General features: G+C 44.5%; 1 protein-coding gene across 1 annotated transcript in view; it reads right to left on the bottom strand.

Moving 5' to 3' along the window:
* Nucleotides 1-24,121, bottom strand: part of HCN1 (hyperpolarization activated cyclic nucleotide gated potassium channel 1) — a 436,596-nt gene that overhangs the window by 324,421 nt on the left and 88,054 nt on the right. The window contains exon 2 of the mRNA XM_083153907.1: nt 19,080-19,503. Within this exon, the coding sequence (XP_083010033.1) occupies nt 19,080-19,503 (424 nt within the window). The remainder of the gene's footprint in view (nt 1-19,079; nt 19,504-24,121) is intronic.

The following is a 24,121-nucleotide window of genomic DNA, read 5'->3' as shown; positions in this document are numbered from 1 at the left end:
ACTCAGTCTTATCTCATCATTTAATCCTTTATATGGTGACGGGATGCCTGCAGCCGGCGTGATCTCTGTGTAATGTGCTGCAAACGTTCCTTAAGTCCTGTCCTTTGCTGACTCTAGAATTCATCTAATGCATTAAGGATGTCATTTATTGTTTGTGGTTCTTTCACGGATTAAGACAATCCAGACACGTTTCTACGCAGCCTTTTTATTTTTAGCATCTACAGTATTTAATACTTAAGGAATGTACATTCTAAAAAATGACAAAACGCCCTAAAATGTATTGATGCATTTAGATGTGTCCACCTAAATGAGATACATATGGATGACTGTCGGATGGGATACCGGCGTTCAGAATTCTGACACTGGCTTGCTGATGGAGGTAATGACAATGGGGGTCATATACTTAACCTCCTCATGCTCCCCTTAACCCTCCACCCCAAAGCCTAACCCTAACCCTCCCCACTAGTGCTAATCCCCCCACCGTGCAACCAAGCCTAACCAGTGGTGGGATTCGAATTAATTTACAACAGGTTCTATGTCCTAATGCCCATTGCACATAAAGCCGCACACCATAATGCCAATAACACATAAGGCCACACACCGTAATGCCCATTACACATTGTGCTACACGCCGTGATGCCAGTTACACATTTTACAGCACACCATGATGCCCATTACATATTTGAAACATGTGCCACTTACCTACATGCTCATTGCTAGGGGGTGTTGCTCGATGCCAGGGGCTTCATGCTGGATACCAAGGGGCCTCATGCTGGATACCAAGGGGCCTCATGCTGGATACCAAGGGGCTTCATGCTGGATACCAAGGGGCTTCCCGAGGGCCGCAACCGAGGGGGTTTAACTAGGCCAGGTGACTTGGTCTCTGTGAGCCCTGAAGGAAGGGGGTTATAAGTCCCTTAGTGTAGAAGGGGTAGAAATCAGTGGCAAGGTGCCCACAGTGCGGGTGCATCGGGTACGTGTGGGCATCTGGTCGGCCGGTAGTTGATGGCTGCTCGTGGTGGGCAGGTAACTGGTGGGCAGGAGACAGAGTGCCACATAAGCAGCTGTGACAGCCGGGCAGAGAGCTGCGTGCTGCCCGGCTGTATACTGAAAGCAGGTCTGCGCGGCTATTTTGAATTCTTCCGCTGGACCGAGAGACAGTAGGAGCTTGCTGCAGACAAGAAGCCCCCATTGCCGCTCCTTATTGGCTGCCGGACCGCGAGCTCCTATTGGCTCGCGGTCTAGCAGTTGCATTAAGAATTCCCACGGACGGTGGCGCGTATTTGCTTCCAGTATATAGCCGGGCAGCATGCAGCTCTCTGCCCGGCTGTCACAGCTGCTTCACGTAACTTGTGAGCCTCCGCAGCGCTACTTAGCCACCGGTTCTGCAGAACCGGCTGAATCCCACCACTGAGCCTAACTCCTCCAACTCACAGCCTAACCCTACCCCCTTCTAAGTTCCAAACCCTAACATTCCCTCCCCACATCCTAACCCTAACCCCCCCCCCCCCCCCCGTGTATAAACCTAACCCCCCTCTTTTCCGACCTAACCCTAACCTGCCCCAGTATAATTATGATTGGCAACCTAACAGTTGGGATTCCAGAAACAGCATCCTTATACTGATGTCAGGATTCCGGTGCTAAACCTACCCCTCCTTCCACGGCAGCATACTTAGGAAATGGCATCATGGCAGTCGGGATTCTGGCATTGGCATCCTAATTACTGTTGGGATTCCAGCGCTAGCGCTTTTCGCAAGAGCTGTCCTTTGTGATACTAGTCGGGATGCCGAACGTCGGGATTGGGAATGCTGTCATCCTGACCGCTGGGATGCTTTAAATAACCTGCCTTCTGCCCCAAGGAGAGAAGATCTCTTTCGGGAACAGTTAGTGGTTAATTTAAATAGCCGTGTGGGGAGAGGGGGAGATGTCACTGTAGTGGTATTAGTAACTCCGCCTCCAATAGCACCGCAATGCACCTATTTTGCTGCCTGATCTCACCATGTACTTGTGGATTTTTGTTCCGCAAAAAAAAACAAATCTGTGAGGCAAGAGGTACTGTAAGTGCGGCATATAGTGTATAGGGACTTGTGGGTAATTAAATTGTTCCCTTAGAGTCATTGATGTAGCTGGCGTATAGGAGAAGAGTGGATGAATGCAATTTTTTTATTTTCTTCACTTAATTTTACCTTAAATTAGAACCTCAGGCATGACACAAATAAGTCATCTGTCTATCACAGTCCGTCCCATAATGCTGCCTATTGATTTTTTGGAACCTTTAAAAATTCAAATAGACATCTCAGTGGAATTCACTAAACAAAAACAAAAAAATGAAGAAAAAAAAAGATATAAACTCTCTTATTTTGTGCCCTAACTATCTATGCAACACATTTCCGCTCTTACACCACCAAACAACAGCCATCAAAATCCACTATCCTCTATTTTGTTCCCAATGGTCAATTACTAATTGCAGGCACATCATCCTCAGTGCCGTCCCCAAGCAGCATCAGTACTGACTGGTGCGGCGGGAGGTAGAGTTTGCATTACAGTCTTCTAATTGATAAATGTACACAAAAGAAAAGTAATTAAATATTGCATAATAGTTTGGTAGAGAAATGTATAATGTGATTTTACTTATTTTGCTGTAATATTTCTTCTTAAAGCTGTCTTTCCATTGCCAAACTGATTACATAAACGATCAGGCATACATCTAGATGATCATCAGTGGCGGGCTGGGCCAAAGGGCAGGTGCTGTGAAGCATTGACGTAGGGGGGGGGGGGGGGGGGCTGTTGTAAAAGGTGGACATCAAAGGGGTTTGTTTAGTGATGTGCGGTGTATGTTGAAGGAAGTAGATTACATTAAAGGTGGAGTTTTCCAGAGGTGATTACTGAAGAGGCCTAGGGATGCTTTGAGTTGACCATAAAGATGATTGCTTTGAGGTGGCCTTTAACAGAGGGGTAGAGGTAAAAATACTGTAGTGCTGTGAGGGAGGCAGTGAGTGCTGTCATGAGGTCAGTGAGTGCTGTGAGGGGCTCTTTGTTAAATATAAGGAAATATTAGTGTCAGAAGATATGAAAGGAGCAATCCGTGATATACTGTACAACCAGGAATATGTGATATGGGAGTCTACGACAGCAATGAATGGGCCAACCAGGGATATACGATATGGGACTCTGCAAGACAGCAATGAATGGGCCAACCAAAATATATGATATGGGACTCTACTAGACAGCAATGGCTTGGGCAATCAGGGATATATGCAGGAAGGACTCTATGAGAGCTGTACATTACTAAAGAGAACTTGTGAAGGTGTTGCCTAAAGGTGTTGCCTAAAGGAACCAATCAGATTGAAGCTATTATCTAGTAGAACATCATTTAAATGATAGCTGTGATTGCTTTCTAGGGTAAAATAAAAGACTTGATGAAGCTAGGGTGGAATCCAATTAGCCATGAACATCTGTTTGGGTACCTGCCAGCGTTCACACTCTATTGCACCCCTCGCTAAGAGGATCCCCGCTGTCTCCAATGTATACAGTCAATTCATTAGTTAGAGAAGATCTCATGGACTCCTGAAAGAACTAGGCCGGTGGGGAGGTGCATTAGTGATAGGACAATGATAATGCAGTAATGCCATTGGACATTACACATTCCCTCAACCACACAGTGACATGACTGGTAACAGCAAGCCACATGCTACACAGTTATTCTCACACCATCCCTCCATTTCCTTTAGAAGAGATGCATGAGTAGGCATACAAGTACAACTTTAACACACATGTAGAGGAGGCAGACGTCTTATCCCCCTTTCACATCGCACCTCGACCCGGGTTATTGCCGTGTTGTTGACAAATGGACCTGGGTCGACGCGCAGGGTGAAAGCACCCCAGCTTATAACCAGAGTCGACCAACCCGGCAATTTGACCCGGGTTATAAGAAGGGTTAATTTTTTGGGCATTACCCTATAGAAGCCTATGGGTTTCTTAATGCATCCCCCACCGACAATCACTGACCTACATTGCCCCCTGGGCCTGCCACACTCACCTGCTGTCTGGGTAGCCTCCTGGTGTGCTACCTGAACTCAGTGACCTCCTCCTTCCTGGCAACAGGACTTCCCCTTCCGGGTGTGTAGGGAGGAGAGTCCTGGAGTCCCTGCAGCCATGTGCAGCAGGAGGCTCCCGGGCGTAGGAGGTGAGAGGGACCCGCGATCCTGTTTCTGACTTGGCTTAGCGAGAAATGGGTATTATACTTTAGAACTACAGTCTCTCAATTTATTAGGTAATAGTAACATCATTAAGGCAATAGACACAACAATCGCTACATCAGATGAACAATGATATTATAGAGCATTCCTATTTTCAGTGTGATTGCCTTGGTTTTTGCATATGAAATAGAGCGTTACAATGTTTTCCAGTGTGTTTTGCAAATAAGATACAATTCAATGGAAAAAGTTGCAAAAAATATGCCTGGCGCTACCGATTTGCTCCATGCTATGGCGCAACTAGAAGGGACGATGAACATGAAAGGAGGCTAGATGTATGTGGAGTAATCTGTATAAATATTTTTTTTTTTAAATAATTTCTATCTATTTACAATTTTTGTAAAATGTACTTATTTATTTTATACAAAGGAGGAGTGAAGGAGTTAAACTCACTTATAGAGAACTCAACCATTCCCCCTTAGCGCACCTCCACTCCACTCACACTTGCTTGCCCCACTCAGCCAATGGTTGCCTTCACTCATATCTTCTCCCGTGAGGCTCGTAGTGCTTGGTCAACTAGTAGGCTGCAGTCATGTGATCCAGGAATAGGACCAGGGAATAAAATGAACAACCTGGAGATTGATTAAGGTAACCTCCAAAGCCACTGGTCATCTCCTGATGTTATATTGAGGGGAATGACCTGCTACTGTCAAAGGGACTGCAAGATGACAGCTGCCATGTCACGATTGAGCAATGGGTGCATGGGGGAAAACTGTATCAGTTGCTCCTAAACACTGGAATTCTGCCCCCCCCCCCCCCTTATTAATCAGACGTTATACTTTCCTCCTAGACTTTAAGGGTGCTCTAAGAACTCCCCTTTCCCTTGAAGCCTACAACCTCTCCTCCTAATTCCTCACTGCTTTGTTATCCATGCCTAGACTATGCACTGTTTAAACCATATATTTTACAGTACTGCACCTATATATCTTTTAGAATCAGGAGGACTAAGCCAACCTTGGAGAGTGATAAAGTTTGGAGCTATAAAGTACTGACCAATCAGCCCCTTACTGTCATTTTTCAAACACTGAGCTCAAGGAACTGATTCAAGGTTGAACCAGAAACATATCTAGAATGGGTGAAGTGCACATGTACCCTAGAACCATAGGGGCCCAATACCATGCCCCCATGTTTTCAGTACTCACCTCTTCAGAGTCTATCTCATACATGCAAAACAATTATGGCAAACAATATAAAATACAGACTAAATGTGACAGTACAGCAAAAATAATAAGTAAACATAAAATCTATACGAGTGCTTTACTACTGAACAGTATGTTACTTTTCTTTACCAGTATGTTGATGGTTATTGATCAATGGGGTTTATTTGCTAAGATGGGAGTTCTATTAAAGATGGTCTACTTCCAATCAGAGTCTACTTCCTATTTATTTAACACCTTATAGAATATAATAGATAGAATCTGATTGGTTGTCCATAGCTACATCCAATCTTCAATAGAACTCCAATCTTAGTAAATAAACCCCCATGTGTATGTAAATATCTACTACAGTTATATGCGTTATTTCATTATTACAAATCTACTTAACCCCTTCCTGACAGAGCCAGTTTTTGCGTTCCTGACAGAGCCCTTTTTTTCAAATCTGACATGTCTCACTTAAGTGGGGATAACTTTTTTTTGCTTTTACTTATCCCAGTGATTTTGAGATTGTTTTTTCGTGACACATTGTACTTCAAATTAGTGGTAAATTTGGGTCGATACAGTCTGTGTTTTTTTGTGAAAAATACCAAAATATCGTGAAAAAATGGAAAATTTAGCGATTTGCAAAATGTTAAATTTTCTGCTTGTGAGACAAATAATCTTACCACTCAAAATAGTGAATAACTAACATGGGCCCTTATTCTGATTGATGCGGACTTTACCGCGTTCTTACGGATTGCGTCTTTACGGCGTCTGCGCATGCGTGGAGAACGCTACGCGCATGTGCCACGCCTTGACTCGGTACCAGTTCGGACAAAGACCGTCCAGAACTGTTCACCGCTATCATTCGGGAAATAGGGGCGTATTATGGGCGTCATGCGGAATGACACATGGGCGTAGTTTCAAAGTGGGCAAAACGGGGCGGAAACATGGGCGGACACGGGGGAGTACACTTATGTTGGGGGGCGTACATTCGGAAACCACTCCGAATGCACGCGATCAAAAAGGCCAGAAATGTGCGGTGTCCACAAGTGTACTATTGCTTTGCGGACACCACTCGTTCATGCGGTAGGCGAACGTACGCCTAATGACTACAACCATTAACACCTGAACCCAATAGAATCTACTCCTTTACTCATTACTCACTAATAGGCCGCTTGTCAGTGCTTTAATTGAAACCATTGCACTTACATTGCTATAAGGGTTAATGTGTGCTATGCATGTGTTAGGCATGCTTGTAAGGATATATTGGAATCTAATTGATTCCAATTCCAAATAAGCTGTTTTTTATGAGGGTAGGTAATTGAATAAGTGGGTCATGTGATGTATTGCAGAAGATACTTCATAGTGGGTTGTTTGGCGGAAATCCTCCGCTTACGTGCGGTAGCACCGCTTGGCTCCCGTTCGGATGCGGTATTCACGAGCATACTCTGTAATACTCTGTAATACCGTGCCGAATCGGAGTGTTTCTCCCGCACACGCATGGTTTGTATGTCGTCCGTAAACACGCCCTGTTCTTAAAGAGTGAGTCCGTCCGAATGCGGAGGACACGTGGGCGTTTCTACGGACGATGGCCGCATGCGGAAAAACACCGTGGCGTGCGGACCGCTCCGTAAGAATGCGGGAATTTCCGCACAGATCAGAATAAGGGCCATAGACCATATGTCTACTTTATGTTGACATCATTATTTCAACTTCCTTTTAATTTTTTGGGACACTAGGAGGCTTCAAATATGAATAGCAAATTCTCAAATTTTCAAGAAAATTTCAAACACTGATTTTTTTAGGGACCAGTTCAGTTCTGATGTGACTTTGAGGGACTTGTATGTGAGACACCCCCATAAATGATGCCATTTCAAAAACTGCACCCCTCACAGTATTCAAAACAGCATTTTGGAAGTTTGTTAACCCTTTAGGTGTTTCACAGGAATTAAAACAAAGTGTAGGTGAAATTTCAAAATTTCTTTTTTTTTGCAGAGTTTCAATTTTAATACATTTTTCTAACGAATACAGTAGATTTTACTAGAGAAATGTGACTAAAAATTGATTCCCCCAATTCTTTTGTTTTCAAAAATATCCTATATGTGGCCCTAGTGTGCACGTTGACCAAACCACAGGCTTCATAATAGAAGGAGCACCTACTTGATTTTGGAGCCTCCTTTTTATGAGATTTTTTTTTAGGCACCATGTAGGTTTCTAGGCACCATAAGTGCTAAAAGTTAGGAACCTCCCCCACAAGTCACCCCATTTTGCAATCTACACCCCTCAGGGAATTCATCTAGGGGTATAGTGTACATTTCAAACCCCCAGGGGTTTCACCAATTGTGGTACAACTGGGCAGTGAAAATGAAAAATTATTTTTTTTACACAAAAATACAGTTCTGGCTCCAAATTTGTCATTTTCAGAAGGTATGAAGGAGACAAAGCACCCCAAAATATGTGCCCCAATTTCTCCCGAGTACGGCAATGCCTCACATGTGACCAAAAAATACCAGTTGGGTGCATGGCAGGACTCAGAAGGGAAGGAGTGATTTTTGGATTTTGCAGCTCAGATTCTGGTGGAATTTTGGTGGGTGCTATGTCGCATTAGCAAGACCCCCAAAGCACCAATACAGTGGAACCCCCCCACAAGTCACCCCATTTTGAAAACTACACCCCTCAGGGAATTCATCTAGGGGTATAGTGTACATTTCAAACCCCCAGGGGTTTCACCAATTTTGATACAAGTGGGCAGTGAAAATGAAAAATTACATTTTTTTACACAAAAATGCAGTTCTGGCTCAAAATTTTTCATTTTCAGAAGGTATGAAGGAGAAAAAGCACCCCAAAATATGTGCCCCAATTTCTCCCGAGTACGGAAATGCCTCACATGTGACCAAAAAATACCAGTTGGGTGCATGGCAGGACTCAGAACGGAAGGAGTGATTTTTGGATTTTGCGGCTCAGATTCTGGTGGAATTTTGGTGGGTGCTATGTCGCATTAGCAAGACCCCCCAAGCACCAATACAGTGGAACCCCCCCACAAGTCACCCCATTTTGAAAACTACACCCCTCAGGGAATTCATCTAGGGGTATAGTGTACATTTTAAACCCCCAGGGGTTTCACCAATTTTGATACAAGTGGGCAGTGAAAATGAAAAATTACATTTTTTACACAAAAATGCAGTTCTGGCTCGAAATTTTTCATTTTCAGAAGGTATGAAGGAGAAAAAGCACCCCAAAATCTGTGCCCCAATTTCTCCCGAGTACGGCAATGCCTCACATGTGACCAAAAAATACCAGTTGGGTGCATGGCAGGACTCAGAACGGAAGGAGTGATTTTTGGATTTTGCAGCTCAGATTCTGGTGGAATTTTGGTGGGTGCTATGTCGCATTAGCAAGACCCCCCAAGCACCAATACAGTGGAACCCCCCCACAAGTCACCCCATTTTGAAAACTACACCCCTCAGGGAATTCATCTAGGGGTATAGTGTACATTTCAAACCCCCAGGGGTTTCACCAATTTTGATACAAGTGGGCAGTGAAAATGAAAAATTACATTTTTTTACACAAAAATGCAGTTCTGGCTCAAAATTTTTCATTTTCAGAAGGTATGAAGGAGAAAAAGCACCCCAAAATCTGTGCCCCAATTTCTCCCGAGTACGGAAATGCCTCACATGTGACCAAAAAATACCAGTTGGGTGCATGGCAGGACTCAGAACGGAAGGAGTGATTTTTGGATTTTGCAGCACAGATTTTGGTGGAATGAATGGTGGGTGCTATGTTGCACCAATACAGTGTAACCCCCCCACAAGTCACCCCATTTTGCAAAGTACACCCCTCAGGGAATTCATCTAGGGGTATAGTGTACATTTCAAACCCCCAGGGGTTTCACCAATTTTGATACAAGTGGGCAGTGAAAATGAAAAATTACATTTTTTTACACAAAAATGCAGTTCTGGCTCAAAATTTTTCATTTTCAGAAGGTATGAAGGAGACAAAGCACCCCAAAATCTGTGCCCCAATTTCTCCCGAGTACGGCAATGCCTCACATGTGACCAAAAAATACCATTTGGGTGCATGGCAGGACTCAGAAGGGAAGGAGTGATTTTTGGATTTTGCAGCTCAGATTCTGGTGGAATGTTGGTGGGTGCTATGTGGCATTAGCAAGACCCCCCAAGCACCAATACAGTGGAACCCCCCCCACAAGTCACCCCATTTTGCAAACTACACCCCTCAGGGAATTCATCTAGGGGTATAGTGTACATTTCAAACCCCCAGGGGTTTCACCAATTTTGATACAAGTGGGCAGTGAACATGAAAAATTACATTTTTTACACAAAAATGCAGTTCTGGCTCAAAATTTTTCATTTTCAGAAGGTATGAAGGAGAAAAAGCACCCCAAAATCTGTGCCCCAATTTCTCCCGAGTACGGCAATGCCTCACATGTGACCAAAAAATACCAGTTGGGTGCATGGCAGGACTCAAAAGGGAAGGAGTGATTTTTGGATTTTGCAGCTCAGATTCTGGTGGAATTTTGGTGGGTGCTATGTCGCATTAGCAAGACCCCCCAAGCACCAATACAGTGGAACCCCCCCACAAGTGACCCCATTTTGCAAACTACACCCCTCAGGGAATTCATCTAGGGGTATAGTGTACATTTCAAACCCCCAGGGGTTTCACCAATTTTGATACAAGTGGGCAGTGAACATGAAAAATTACATTTTTTACACAAAAATGCAGTTCTGGCTCAAAATTTTTCATTTTCAGAAGGTATGAAGGAGAAAAAGCACCCCAAAATCTGTGCCCCAATTTCTCCCGAGTACGGCAATGCCTCACATGTGACCAAAAAATACCAGTTGGGTGCATGGCAGGACTCAGAAGGGAAGGAGTGATTTTTGGATTTTGCAGCACAGATTCTGGTGGAATGAATGGTGGGTGCTATGTTGCACCAATACAGTGGAACCCCCCCACAAGTCACCCCATTTTGCAAACTACACCCCTCAGGGAATTCATCTAGGGGTATAGTGTACATTTCAAACCCCCAGGGGTTTCACCAATTTTGATACAAGTGGGCAGTGAAAATGAAAAATTACATTTTTTTACACAAAAATGCAGTTCTGGCTCAAAATTTTTCATTTTCAGAAGGAATGAAGGAGACAAAGCACCCCAAAATCTGTGCCCCAATTTCTCCCGAGTACGGCAATGCCTCATGTGTGACCAAAAAGTGGCAGGACTCAGAAGGGAAGGAGTGATATTTGGATTTTGCAGCACAAATTCTGGTGGAATGATGGTGGGTGCTATGTCGCATTAGCAAGACCCCCAAAGCACCAATACAGTGGAACCCCCCCACAAGTGACCCCATTTTGCAAACTACACCCCTCAGGGAATTCATCTAGGGGTATAGTGTACATTTCAAACCCCCAGGGGTTTCACCAATTTTGATAAAACTGGGCAGTGAACATGAAAAATTACATTTTTTTACACAAAAATGCAGTTCTGGCTCAAAATTTTTCATTTTCACAAGGAATGAAGGAGACAAAGCACCCCAAAATCTGTGCCCCAATTTCTCCCGAGTACGGCAATGCCTCACATGTGACCAAAAAATACCAGTTGGGTGCATGGCAGGACTCAGAAGGGAAGGAGTGATTTTTGGATTTTGCGGCTCAGATTCTGGTGGAATGAATGGTGGGTGCTATGTGGCATTAGCAAGACCCCCGAAGCACGGTGAAATTATGAACCTAATATTCCATAGATGTGTGGTATATTTTAAAACACTCCTTTATACATAGGCCGGGTTTGTCGGGGCAAGTGTCACACTGGAAAATAGTTTGCTTTCTTATTCCCTTTTTATAGCAAACTTTGCACCTTTTTTGTGTCCTGCCCTTTTTTCCAGTGGAGGGGATTTCATCAGGAAAATGCTGCCCTGGTACAATACGGGGGCCAGTACTAGAAGTACTGGGGCCCTCTGCCTGCTGGTTCCCAAATATTAGGCCCTTTATGACTTCCTCTTGAAAGTGCATAAATGTCCCCCTCTGGCCGGTAGAACGGAATAGCACGTAAGCGTTATACAGTGCCATCTGGATGATATACACGGCCACCTTCTTGTACCAGATTTTTGTTTTCCGCAGGGCACTGTACGGCTTCAGTACCTGATCTGAAAGATCCACTCCGCCCATGTACCTATTGTAATCCAGGATACAATTAGGTTTGGAGGTGTGGGTACTGGTACCTCGTACAGGGACGGAGGTGGTACTGTCTCCGTGAATTGTTGTCAGTATAAGGACATCCCTCTTGTCCTTATATTTGACCAACAACATATTTTCGTTGCATATTCCCCTGCTTTCACCCCTTCTCATTACTTGGGCAATGTGCGTTTTTGGGAGGCCTCTTTGGTTCTTGCGCACAGTACCGCAAGCTGCTGTACCTCTTGAACCAAGGGCCTTAAACAGGGGGATGCTAGTGTAAAAGTTATCCACATAGAGGTGATAACCTTTATCCAGGAAGGGGTGCACTAAATCCCAGACAATTTTCCCACTAACACCTACGAGGGAGGGGGGGCATTCTGGCGGTTGAATTCTTGAATCCTTCCCTTCATAAACCCTAAACCTGTGGGTGTACCCTGAGGTGCTTTCACACAGTTTATACATTTTTATGCCATACCTTGCCCTCTTACTGGGAAGGTACTGGCGGAATTTAACCCTTCCTTTAAAATGTATAAGGGACTCGTCGATACAAATAAATTTTTCAGGGATGTACACCTCTTCAAATTTGGCACTGAAATGATCAATGACCGGCCTGACTTTGAATAGCCGGTCAAAGGTGGGATCATCTCTGGGTGGGCACTGTGCATTATCGGTGTAATGTATAAATTTAAGAATTGTCTCAAATCGAGTCCGGGGCATGGCCATACGGTAAAATGGAGTACTGTACAGAACATCTGTACTCCAATATTGCCTAATTTCTGGCTTTTTTACTATGCCCATATGAAACACCAGACCCCAAAACGTCATCATCTCTACTGCATCTACAGGGGTCCACCTAGCAAATGATGACGTGGGGTTTTGAGCAATAAACTGCTGGGCATATAAATTAGTTTGGTCCACCATTAAATTTATAAAATCATCAGAGAAAAATAATTTGAAAAAGTCAATTTCTCTGAGACCTGTGGAATCAAATTGGATTCCTGGCATGGCCAAAAACTCAGGAACCTGGGGCTCAAAATTGTCTGGTGGTGGGGTCCATACTAGATCAATTATTGGGGGGGGAATCTCAGCTGATCTACGGGGGCGTCTTTGAGGGGGTCCCTCATCACCAGAGGAGGAAGAGGAGCTTAAGACGAATCCTTCAAATTCCCCGCTTGCATCACTGCCTGTGTCAGAGTCAGAGGCAAGCATGGCATATGCCTCCTGCACTGAATACATTCTCCTGGATGACTGGGAGGACATTTGGGAGGACATTTGGGAGGACATTTGGGAGGACATTTGGGATGCCATTTTTATTTTTGTGTTACTGGTAGTGAAATGTTTCAACACGTGTATAGTGTAGGGGGGGGTACAAACTTTATTTCAATCCGGGGGGTATGTAGTGTGTATGTGGTGCAGAAAAAAAAAATACTTTATACCAATAAAAAAAAAAAAAATGAAGGGGTTAAAAATAAAAAATTGAAGGGGTTAAAAAAAAAAAAAAAAGGTCCTGCGCCAAAAATTGAGCACAGATGTTGGTCAGTAACGTCTGTCACTGAACAGCGCTCAAAGGCAACAGGAATCTGATCAAAAAAAAAAAAAAAAATTGATCAACCCTGTGCCGAAAAAGCTGATCAGTGATGTACGTCACTGATCGGCGCACAGTGGCCACAGGACACCCACAAAATCAGTGTGTGTAAAAAAAAAATTAAAAAAAGACCCCACAGCACTCACAAAAAAAAAAAAAGGTGATCAGTGATGCGACACTGATTACCAGTGAGGGACAGCAGGTGCACAACCTTTGGTGCAACTGACAGTGCAACTGGCAGCAACTGACAGGTATATATATAAAAAAAAAAACCTCTGCGCCCCCAAAAAGTTGCTGATCAGCACAGATATACTGATCAGCACAAAAGGGGGGGTAGCAGACACAAAATATACACTCTCTATCACTCTCTGTCACTATCTCTCTCTATCTCTCTATCTCTCACTATCTCTCACTATCTATCACTCTAGGACACTGCAGCAGCAGCACTGACAGTTATATGTATAAAAAAAAACTGCACCCCCAAAAAGGGGGGGTAGCAGACACAAAATATACACTCTCTATCACTCTCTGTCACTATCTCTCTCTATCTCTCTATCTCTCACTATCTATCACTATCTATCACTCTATGACACTGCAGCAGCAGCACTGACAGTTATATATATAAAATAAAACCCCTGCACCCCCAAAAAGGGGGGGTAGCAGACACAAATCTCTCTATCTCTCTACCTCTCACTATCTATCACTATCTATCACTATCTATCACTGTATGACACTGCAGCAGCAGCACTGACAGTTATATATATATAGAAAACCCCTGCACCCCCAAAAAGGGGGGGTAGCAGACACAAAATATAGCTCTCTCTGTCACTATCTCTCTATCTCTCTCTATCTCTCTCTATCTCTCTCTCTATCTCTCTATCTCTCTATCACACTGCAGCAGCAGCAGGAAGTCTCAGGAAGTCAGATCCAGGAAGCGTCCAGCACGCTACAAGCAGTGATAAGGTGATCAGGTAAGGTATTTGCAAGGATCAGGTAAGTATTAGCAAGGATCAGGTCGGTATTCACGGCAGGCAGGCACGGTGACCGTTCTGCACGCTATTCCAGACCGGAATGGCGTCTGCAGCGCAGTCACCGTCAGTTTAAATGTCGCGCCTTGGCTGTGATTGGTCCGTGGGTCCCACGGACCAATCACAGCCTTGGGGGCAGGTGGGGTGAGGGTGGGGTGAGGTGTCATCGTCACCGATGACCCCCTCATGCCCCCTGACGCCCGGCGGTGATTGACACCTGTGTTACCGAGCGTCCGATTCGCTGGTAACACAGGAAAACGCTGTGAATGGCTGTTCACACTGAACAGCCAATCACAGCGATCGCCGACGGGGGGGCGACATCGCAGCCCCCCCTGGGCATGCAGGGACATGTCTGCTGTCAGGGACAGCAGACATCGTCCCTCTGTCACTGCGTCTCGAGACGCAGTGACAGTTTAAACTCATGACGTACATTTATGCCATGTGTCGGGAAGTACCTCCCGGCCATGACGTAAATGTACGTCAAATGTCGGGAAGGGGTTAAACTGAAACCTGACTTTTTTTCACCTGCCTTTTATTAATGGGGACATTCACAATATATATATATATATATATATATATATATATATATATATATATATATATATATATATATATATATATATATAAAAATATAAAAGTCTACATCCTAATCTTTTTGAAGTGTAGTACCACCAGTGACCACTAGAGGTCATTTACCGAACCAAATTACCCCTTAACAGAAAGTGAAAGCAAAATGATCAGTTTCAAAGTTGCTGGATATCGAGAGAGGGAGCTGTGAAGACAGAGACTGGAGGATGGAGCAGATAGGAACTAAGCCGTCAGTACAAGGCAAAATGGTTAACAGCACACTAACCTAAAGTTAACAATCAGCAAATGGATTTTTTTGCTCTGGTACAAGTTACAAAAGAAAATCTGCCGAGGCAGATGAAACAAAATTCCCGATATGCCGCAGCATGGGCCAGCATATTGGTGACCTATCCCCCCACAGTGTATTACTGTATATTCCAGTAGTAATTGGGATTTCTCAAGTTCATGCAATGTATAAATATAATACTGTCAGAATGAGTTGTACTGGGAGAGAGAGAGAGAGAGTTCCTATTATGCTTTGCCAATCATTGTCAACAAATGCTGGTAAATGTGGTTCATCGTCACCTGGAAAGCGATGGGAACTTGTCTTCTTTATTATATAACTGGTTTAATTCAAAAACAACATACATCATGCATAATATTACAGTATACAGTATATTATGACATAAAAATAAACTACGGTAAAACACAATCTATGAGTATTATAAGGACTGCATGGGCAGAGAATACGAGCTGTAATCTGATAATCACATAATTATTATATATAACTTCAACAACATTGTTTACGCTAGGAGTAAAACCCTGGAAATGTCTAAGAACCACTATTTAATAAAAGCAGATAAACTCTTCAGAAAGCCGGATGTATAACATCATGCTTGCCTAACCTGCCGGAATGGCCGGGAAGCTCCTGAAAATCGGGTCCCTCTCCTGGCCCCCCAGAAAGGTGGGAAAGCCTCCGGAATGCCTCCCAGAGAGGAGACTGAAAAAGTAGGCAAGTACATACCATCCAACGTTTGAAGGGCAGAAACCAGTACACATTCAGGAAGGGGGACATGGCCACGGGCAAAAGGGGTGTAACCATATCCCCTTTCTGAATGTGTACTGTGCACACTGCACCAACTACTACACCCCAACATGGCTACATGGACCCCGTTTGCCTATGCTGATTGTGCTTCCCAGTCATGTTGCCCTTACCGCTGCTATCGCACAATTCAAATTCCCTCCCGGCCCCCTGCGCTGTGATTGGCAGCAGTGCCTGCGCTCTGATAGGCCACAGTGCGTCGAGGCGGCTACCATTGGCTGCAGTGCTGTCAGTTTAATAGCCAAGCTCTGCACTGCAGTCAGCCCCTCTTCTCCCGGTACCGCCTTCAGTGACACCACCTCTCAGTTGTTTACCTCCTTGCTGACTCAGCTGTGGCAGCTGAGGGGGAGCCACCCGAAAACCGGTACATTGGGTACACTTTGATTTAGCCGGTACAGAGCATTTAAAAACGGTACTGTACCGGCTAAATCGGTTGGAGGGTACATGCAAGTATGTATAACACACACCAAACCTTCTTGAATCCTGGTGATCTAGACTCTAGAGCACCACTCTAGAGTCTAGAGTATCAGCATTTTATTTGCCCTTGGTTATGATTCGGACACATATTTTATGATTGGTACCAGGACTGGACATGGATCCTAAATAATTTGATTTGGTCCTGAGCCATCAACTCTTGGAACCCCTGCAAGTGCCCAGGGTACCACGACACCCAGTTGGGGAATCACTGGCATACACTATGCTACGATATGTGGACTACAGTATAAAACACATTAGTTCTGTTTAAATGCTATATCTTGTATTTTAAGGGATTTATTTACTAAAGGATTTCTTTAAAAAAATATTAAAATCAAAGTTGGGTTTCAAGTGCTAAAACACACATTTCCTGACATTCAAAATTCATATAAAATAAAAATTAATATAAATATTGTCTATCGGTAAATGAGAGTTTTAGCCCCTGAAGCCCAACACGAATTTGGAACTTTTTTTTTTTTTTTTATCAATTTTAACTCATGTAAAAATAATTAAATAATATAAAATCGATGGAAATCGGCATTTAGAAAATAAAACCCGTAAGGGGAAAATTTACTAAAGCTTCTAAAAATAAAAAGAGGTGATGTTGCCCATAGCAACCAATCAGATTAGGTCTATCATTTTCTAGGATGCAATAGAGAAATGATAGACAGAATCTGATTGGTTGCTATGGGCAACATCACCTCTTTTCATTTTACGAAGCTTTAGTTAATGAATCCCGAAGTGTACCCTTGGCTGGAGAACACTGGGAGATAAGTTGAAATATTGCTGCAACAATGTTGTTAATTTACTAAAATGGGAGTTCTATTGCAGATGGGATGTTGCTATGGGTAACCAATCAGAATCTAGTTAGGTACTCTTTACCTAGCACGGCGCCCACGATCTTGATCGTGGGCATCGTGAGGTAAAAAATCGCGTCGGTCGCGTCGTATGCGGGCTAAAGATGCCCGGACGCGACGCGATGTCCACGATTTCCCATTGAAAACCATGTTAAACATGGACATCGCGTCGGTCGCGTCGCGGCCGGCCATAAATGTGCACACGATGGCCGCGACGCGATGCCCACGATTTGCCATAGGAATCAATGTTAAAAGGCCCGATGGACACGATTTTCATGTTAAATGGCTGAATGGACCCGATTTTACCATAGGAAACAATGTTAAATGGGCCTTAGAGCCCAAATACTTACCCTGAACTCTGAAATGGCCCCCCCAATTGTTTACGCCACCCCACGATCAACGTCAACCCGAAGCATGGCGAGCGCAGCGAGCCCACGAGGGGCGGCGGTACGCGTCCTCCGACCTTTTCATACCCCCACTATCCACGTCGGCGTGGAGTTGAGAATAGAATAGTGTGGCGAGCGCAGCGAGCCACCGAGCCCGAAGCGTGGCGAGCGCAGCGAGCCCCCCCAAGGGGACGCGGATACCTGTGAAGCCCGCGAGGGGACGCGTATAGCTGTGAAGGTATCCGCGTCCGCTCGCCACGCTTCGGGCTCGGTGGCTCGCTGCGCTCGCCACACTATTCTATTCTCAACTCCACGCCGACGTGGATAGTGGGGGTATGAAAAGGTCGGAGGACGTGTACCACCGCCCCTCGCGGGCTCGCTGCGCTCGCCACGCTTCGGGTTGACGTTGATCGTGGGGTGGCGGTAACAATTGGGGGGGCCATTTCCCAGTCAAGGTTGCCTATTTGGCCTCTGTGGCCCATTTAACATTGTTTCCTATGGCCACATCGGGTCCATTGAGGCATTTAACAGTAAAATCGCGTCGGTCAGGCCATTTAACATTGATTGCTATGGGAAATCGGGTGCATCACGTCGCGGGCATCGCGGGTACATTTATGGCCGGCCGCGACGCGACCGACGCAATTTCCATGTTTAACATGGGTTTCAATGGGAAATCGCGGGCATCGCGTCGGTCGCATCGCGGCCAGACATAAATGTACCCGCGATGCCCGCGATGGGCGCCGTGATAGGTAAAGAGTACCTCTAGTTATTATTTATTTAGCACCTTCTACAAGATAATAGATAGAATCTGATTGGTTTCCAATAGCAACATGCCATCTGAAATAAAACTCCCATCTTAGAAAATAAACCCCAATGGAGTACAGCAAATGTCTCATAGTGGCCCTCGCTAGATATTGACAAAAAGTACATTTGTGCGGCCAGGAGTGGGGCGGTATGGCCAGCCAGTGCGGTGGGGTGGGCGATGCGGCTGGCAGCATGACATCAGACCACGTCACGCTGCCCAGAGCCGCAAGCCGGGTCAGGACCAGCCAGGCAGCATCTATGCCTGGCATTAGAAATCCCGGGATTGACGTTTCCGTCAATTTAAGGGCCAATTCCCGGGATCCGTGACGATCCCAATCCTAGGATTAGCCACCCTACGTCCAAGTCATTATTTAAATAGTTAAGGCACAGTAAAAAGACCATTCTGAATATTGATACAGAAAATATACCAAAATAAGAGAAAAAAGGTAAAACATGCTAATATAAAAATGATAATGTAACAAGAAATGGACACATTTTCCAATCCACATTAGACTGCACGTGGACTTGATTCTTCTTTGAATTGCAAAGTGATATTATGTAATAATTGTAGTTATCATTGTAATAACCACTGCAATATAACATCATTACTTAATCTAAAAAAAAAACCCAAAGGATTCTAATTAAAGTGTACAAAACAATATATAATATATTTCAGATATATTTTCTCTCTCTTACCTCTTCCCACTGATGAATGTATCTAATTAGTCTTGAAAGTCGGAGCAGACGTAATAAACTGAGGATTTTTGTAAATCTCACAATGCGGAGCGCCCGGGCGGTCTTGTACACCTCCGAGTCCATTCCTTTCTCTACAATGAGAAAGATATAATCCACGGGGATGGAGGAGATGAAGTCAACGACAAACCAGCTCTTTAAATAACTCATCTTGATGACTTTTGGATCTAGAATTATTTCAGAATTGTCCTCAATGACAATGCCAGTTCTAAAATTCATGAATAAGTCAAATAAAAAAACGGTGTCGGAGGCGACGTTGAATATAATCCAGGGAGTGGTTGTCTGTTCTGTAAAGAAGGTTATCCCGACTGGTATAATGATGAGATTCCCCACCATCATAATCAGCATTACCAGGTCCCAGTAAAACCTGCAAAAAAAAATAAGAAAAAATTACAAAAAAATTAGAACAAAAAACCAAACTGTGTATTTTCCTCTTTTCATTTGCATGATAATAACTGGAGGAAGCACTGTATGCTGCATGAATGCATTATAATGAATCATTTTCCCAAGCAATCAAAATCTTTAAGTAGTCTTTTTTATCTCCATAGTCTTTGTGAATACACTAAATTACTGAATGTTGTTTCAGTTTAGCATCTCATTAAACTATATGAAAATACTTTAATATTAATAATAGTAATATATATATATATATATATATATATATATATATATATATATATATATATACATACACACACACACATACTGTATATATATATATATATATATGGTACTTCTTTACTTTCACGGCGCCAGCATGGCGCCGCGCGTCAGAGTCCCCTTGCGGGGCTCGCTTCGCTCGCCCACGCTGCGGGCTCGGTGGCTCGCTACGCTCGCCACGTTAATTAAAATCAACTCCATGCCAACATGGATAGTGAAGGTATGAACTATCCATGTTGGCATGGCGTTAACTCCGTTTATTTAACTTAATTAGTGGCGAGCGTAACCCGGAAGTACGCGCGGCGCCATGCTGGCGCCGTGAAAGTAAAGAAGTACCATATATATATATATATATAGATTACTGGTTGTCGGTCCGGCACTCTCTTCTTATAAGTCAGCTGCCCCCCGGTGCCATCAATAGATGATGGATAACATGTAGTACAAAGTAGCGGCACTCAGACGGGTCTTCTTTAAAAAAATGTATTTAAGTGAACTGACGTTTTGGAGCTCGTGGCCCCGTTATCAAAGTGAACAGGTGAGACAAGGTGTACAGATACATCTTACCTTAAATAGGGTGTCCTTCTTCCCGCGCCGCACTCCGGTCCCCGCCCGCCGTGCGCGCCGTATGACGGAAGTCAGAGCTGACTTACCCGGAAATGACGCAAGAGGAGCGTTCAGACGGGCTTGCTTGAACCGCAAGCTTCCTGGTCACCATGGAGATCTCCCTCTTGTAACTGACGGCGTCTCGGCTGGCAGGGGACCTGCAAGTAACGGAGCAGAATTAAGGCACACTGTACATAGTGCAGTATTGTGAACAATAATATAATGAAGATGCTTGATACAGTTAATATATAATGAATATTAGCATATAAAACAATTATTAAATCGAGTGCATCTATTATAACGTATTCCAGCATATTCAGTGACGGGTAATGAAAAAAGGGGAGTGAAAAAAAGTGAGCACAAAAAACCACAGTGAAATAAACTGTATGGGATTGATGCTGGGAATAGCTGTGAAACAAATATATCATAAAATGTTAAAAAAACAGAAAAAAGAAGCAAGGGTAAGCGTTCAGCTGGTAGTTAATTGTATTGGTTCATGGGAACTACTTTAGAAAAATTGTTTGTAAACATAACTACTTTGAATAAATGGCACTTTCAAAGTTACTGTATAGCAATGGAGTCAGTCTAATAAGGCTAGCTGCTTGACGTTACTGGAGGATGAACTCAGATTTGCTGGGAACACGTTCACATGCCGACTCATCTTGGTCGACTTGTCGTGAGCAGTTATAGCAAAGTTCCCAGTGGAAGTCTCTCATTCAAGCCGTTGGGGCTGGTAGCATTCAGTCTGAAAATCCACCTTGTTTCCAGTCTCAGAAGAGTACCTCCTCTGTCCCCTCCTCGAATGGACTCCGGAACATGGTCTATGGCCATATGTTTCAGGTCGCTCAGTTTGTGGTGGCAGGCGGCGAAGTGCTTGGCTACGGGTTGTTCTTGATCCTTGCCGTCCAATGCTGCCTTTATAGCAGACAGGATGGCCTTACACAGGTCTGCTATAAAGGCAGCATTGGACGGCAAGGATCAAGAACAACCCGTAGCCAAGCACTTCGCCGCCTGCCACCACAAACTGAGCGACCTGAAACATATGGCCATAGACCATGTTCCGGAGTCCATTCGAGGAGGGGAAAGAGGAGGTACTCTTCTGAGACTGGAAACAAGGTGGATTTTCAGACTGAATGCTACCAGCCCCAACGGCTTGAATGAGAGACTTCCACTGGGAACTTTGCTATAACTGCTCACGACAAGTCGACCAAGATGAGTCGGCATGTGAACGTGTTCCCAGCAAATCTGAGTTCATCCTCCAGTAACGTCAAGCAGCTAGCCTTATTAGACTGACTCCATTGCTATACAGTAACTTTGAAAGTGCCATTTATTCAAAGTAGTTATGTTTACAAACAATTTTTCTAAAGTAGTTCCCATGAACCAATACAATTAACTACCAGCTGAACGCTTACCCTTGCTTCTTTTTTCTGTTTTTTAACATTTTATGATATATTTGTTTCACAGCTATTCCCAGCATCAATCCCATACAGTTTATTTCACTGTGGTTTTTTGTGCTCACGTTTTTTCACTCCCCTTTTTTCATTACCCGTCACTGAATATGCTGGAATACGTTATAATAGATGCACTCGATTTAATAATTGTTTTATATGCTAATATTCATTATATATTAACTGTATCAAGCATCTTCATTATATTATTGTTCACAATACTGCACTATGTACAGTGTGCCTTAATTCTGCTCCGTTACTTGCAGGTCCCCTGCCAGCCGAGACGCCGTCAGTTACAAGAGGGAGATCTCCATGGTGACCAGGAAGCTTGCGGTTCAAGCAAGCCCGCCTGAACGCTCCTCTTGCGTCATTTCCGGGTAAGTCAGCTCTGACTTCCGTCATACGGCGCGCACGGCGGGCGGGGACCGGAGTGCGGCGCGGGAAGAAGGACACCCTATTTAAGGTAAGATGTATCTGTACACCTTGTCTCACCTGTTCACTTTGATAACGGGGCCACGAGCTCCGAAACGTCAGTTCACTTAAATACATTTTTTGAAAGAAGACCCGTCTGAGTGCCGCTACTTTGTACTACATGTTATATATATATATATATATATATATATATATATACATACATATACACACACAAAGGGTTTATTTATCCTATGTTTTTTTATATAGAACACTAAGCCGCAGTCACAGTAAGGAGTTGTCACTCGTCCAGGAAGGCCCATCGACAGGGGGGGGGGGGGTCAAAGGGGACAACTGACCCAGGCCCCCGCTTAGCTGCCGGGTTACTCATCCCTCCCTGCACCCAGCCGCCTGGCAATCAATTGCTGCGGGCGGCCGGCACTTGATCCCCCTATCAGCCCACCAAACAAGAATTTTCGCGGCCGCCGCTGGGACTCGGGAGAGGGGTGGGCTCTTACTGTGCTGCCTGGGGATGGACGCCGGTCGGAACATGCAGCTCCCGCCGGCACAGCTTACACACTCACACTGACATGAGCCTGCTGTGTAAGGCTCCCGGACGCCACTTGCAGACACTGACATGAGCCATGCTGCTGCGGAAGGCATTTTACAGACCGGATTGGTATGAAATCCTGCAGGTCAAAATCCCGACGCCGGAATCCCGACCGCCAAAATCCTGACAGGGGGGGGGGACGTGGACCCCCTTGCGGGCTTGCTGCACTCGCTACGCAGCGTGCCCGGTGCCTCGCTGCGCTTGGCACACTAATTTATTCTCCCTCTATGGGTGTGGTGGACACCCATAGAGGGACAAAGTGCCGGGATTTCGGCGGTTGGGATTCCGACCGCTGGGATTTTGACTGCATCCCGTATATGGAGTAGTATAAAGTCGCAGCGGCTGTCTGTGTAAATGCATTTCAGGCGCCATTGCACTCTGTTAGCAGGACAGTTAAGTGATGAGAATTATGCATTATAACTAGCAAAGTTGAGGTTGGCTGGGCAACATATCTGTCTATTCCTCAGTAATGAGGCTACTAATGATGCGTTTATTAGTCCACCAGCCGCTTGGGACTACAATAATATAATTCCCACTGGGAAAGGCTGTAGGATGCGTAAAATAGTACTTCTATGAAACCACTATTAAGACAAGCTACTTGTGTGTTGAAACCAGATGTGTAATTATTTTTACACCCTCTCCCCAGTGCTTGCAGGAATACGAAATCACAGTATTACTAGAAAACTAGAACAACTGGGTTCTGAAATGTCTGTATAGAACAGTATATTAAAGGTTGAATATTTCTTTTCTGGATATCTGTTATCCAAATTATTCCGAAAACCATAACTTCCAGATTTATAAAGGAATACTCAACCTGTACAGTATTTTTCCTTTCTCACCTTTCGGTAAGGGCAGCACAAAGCAAGTGTGGACACTTACAGCGCAGCCGTATATAGAAGTGTGGAAATCGCTATTTGTCAGTTTCCGCAATTCTGTACACGTGTGCAAAAGCCCTGAACCTGCGATCTATCAGAGCTGGCCGGGGGGACAGTGTCAATGGATCTTGGGGGCGAGGCGGATATGGACCATTTTGTTAGAGAGGTTGGAACACCGCAGGCATGTCTGGAATGCTCGGGGAAGGGCCACCACGTCCTGTCCCACACAGACTGCACAGTCAAGGGGCAGCCGGTAATGTACGAGGGCATTGCTGTGTAGCAAAGCACTCACACTTTAGTAATGTGTCCGCTTACTTTTGCAGGAACCTCGTGGGAGGGGCTTGGTGAGCAGGGCGGTCTTGCCTTGTGCTTACTTTT

Source organism: Crinia signifera, chromosome 1 (genome assembly GCF_055691185.1).
Source record: "Crinia signifera chromosome 1, ASM5569118v1, whole genome shotgun sequence".
Classification (NCBI taxonomy): Eukaryota; Metazoa; Chordata; class Amphibia; order Anura; family Myobatrachidae; genus Crinia; species Crinia signifera.
Note: the sequence above shows the minus strand (reverse complement) of the source record. Positions and strands in the feature narration are given on the sequence as shown.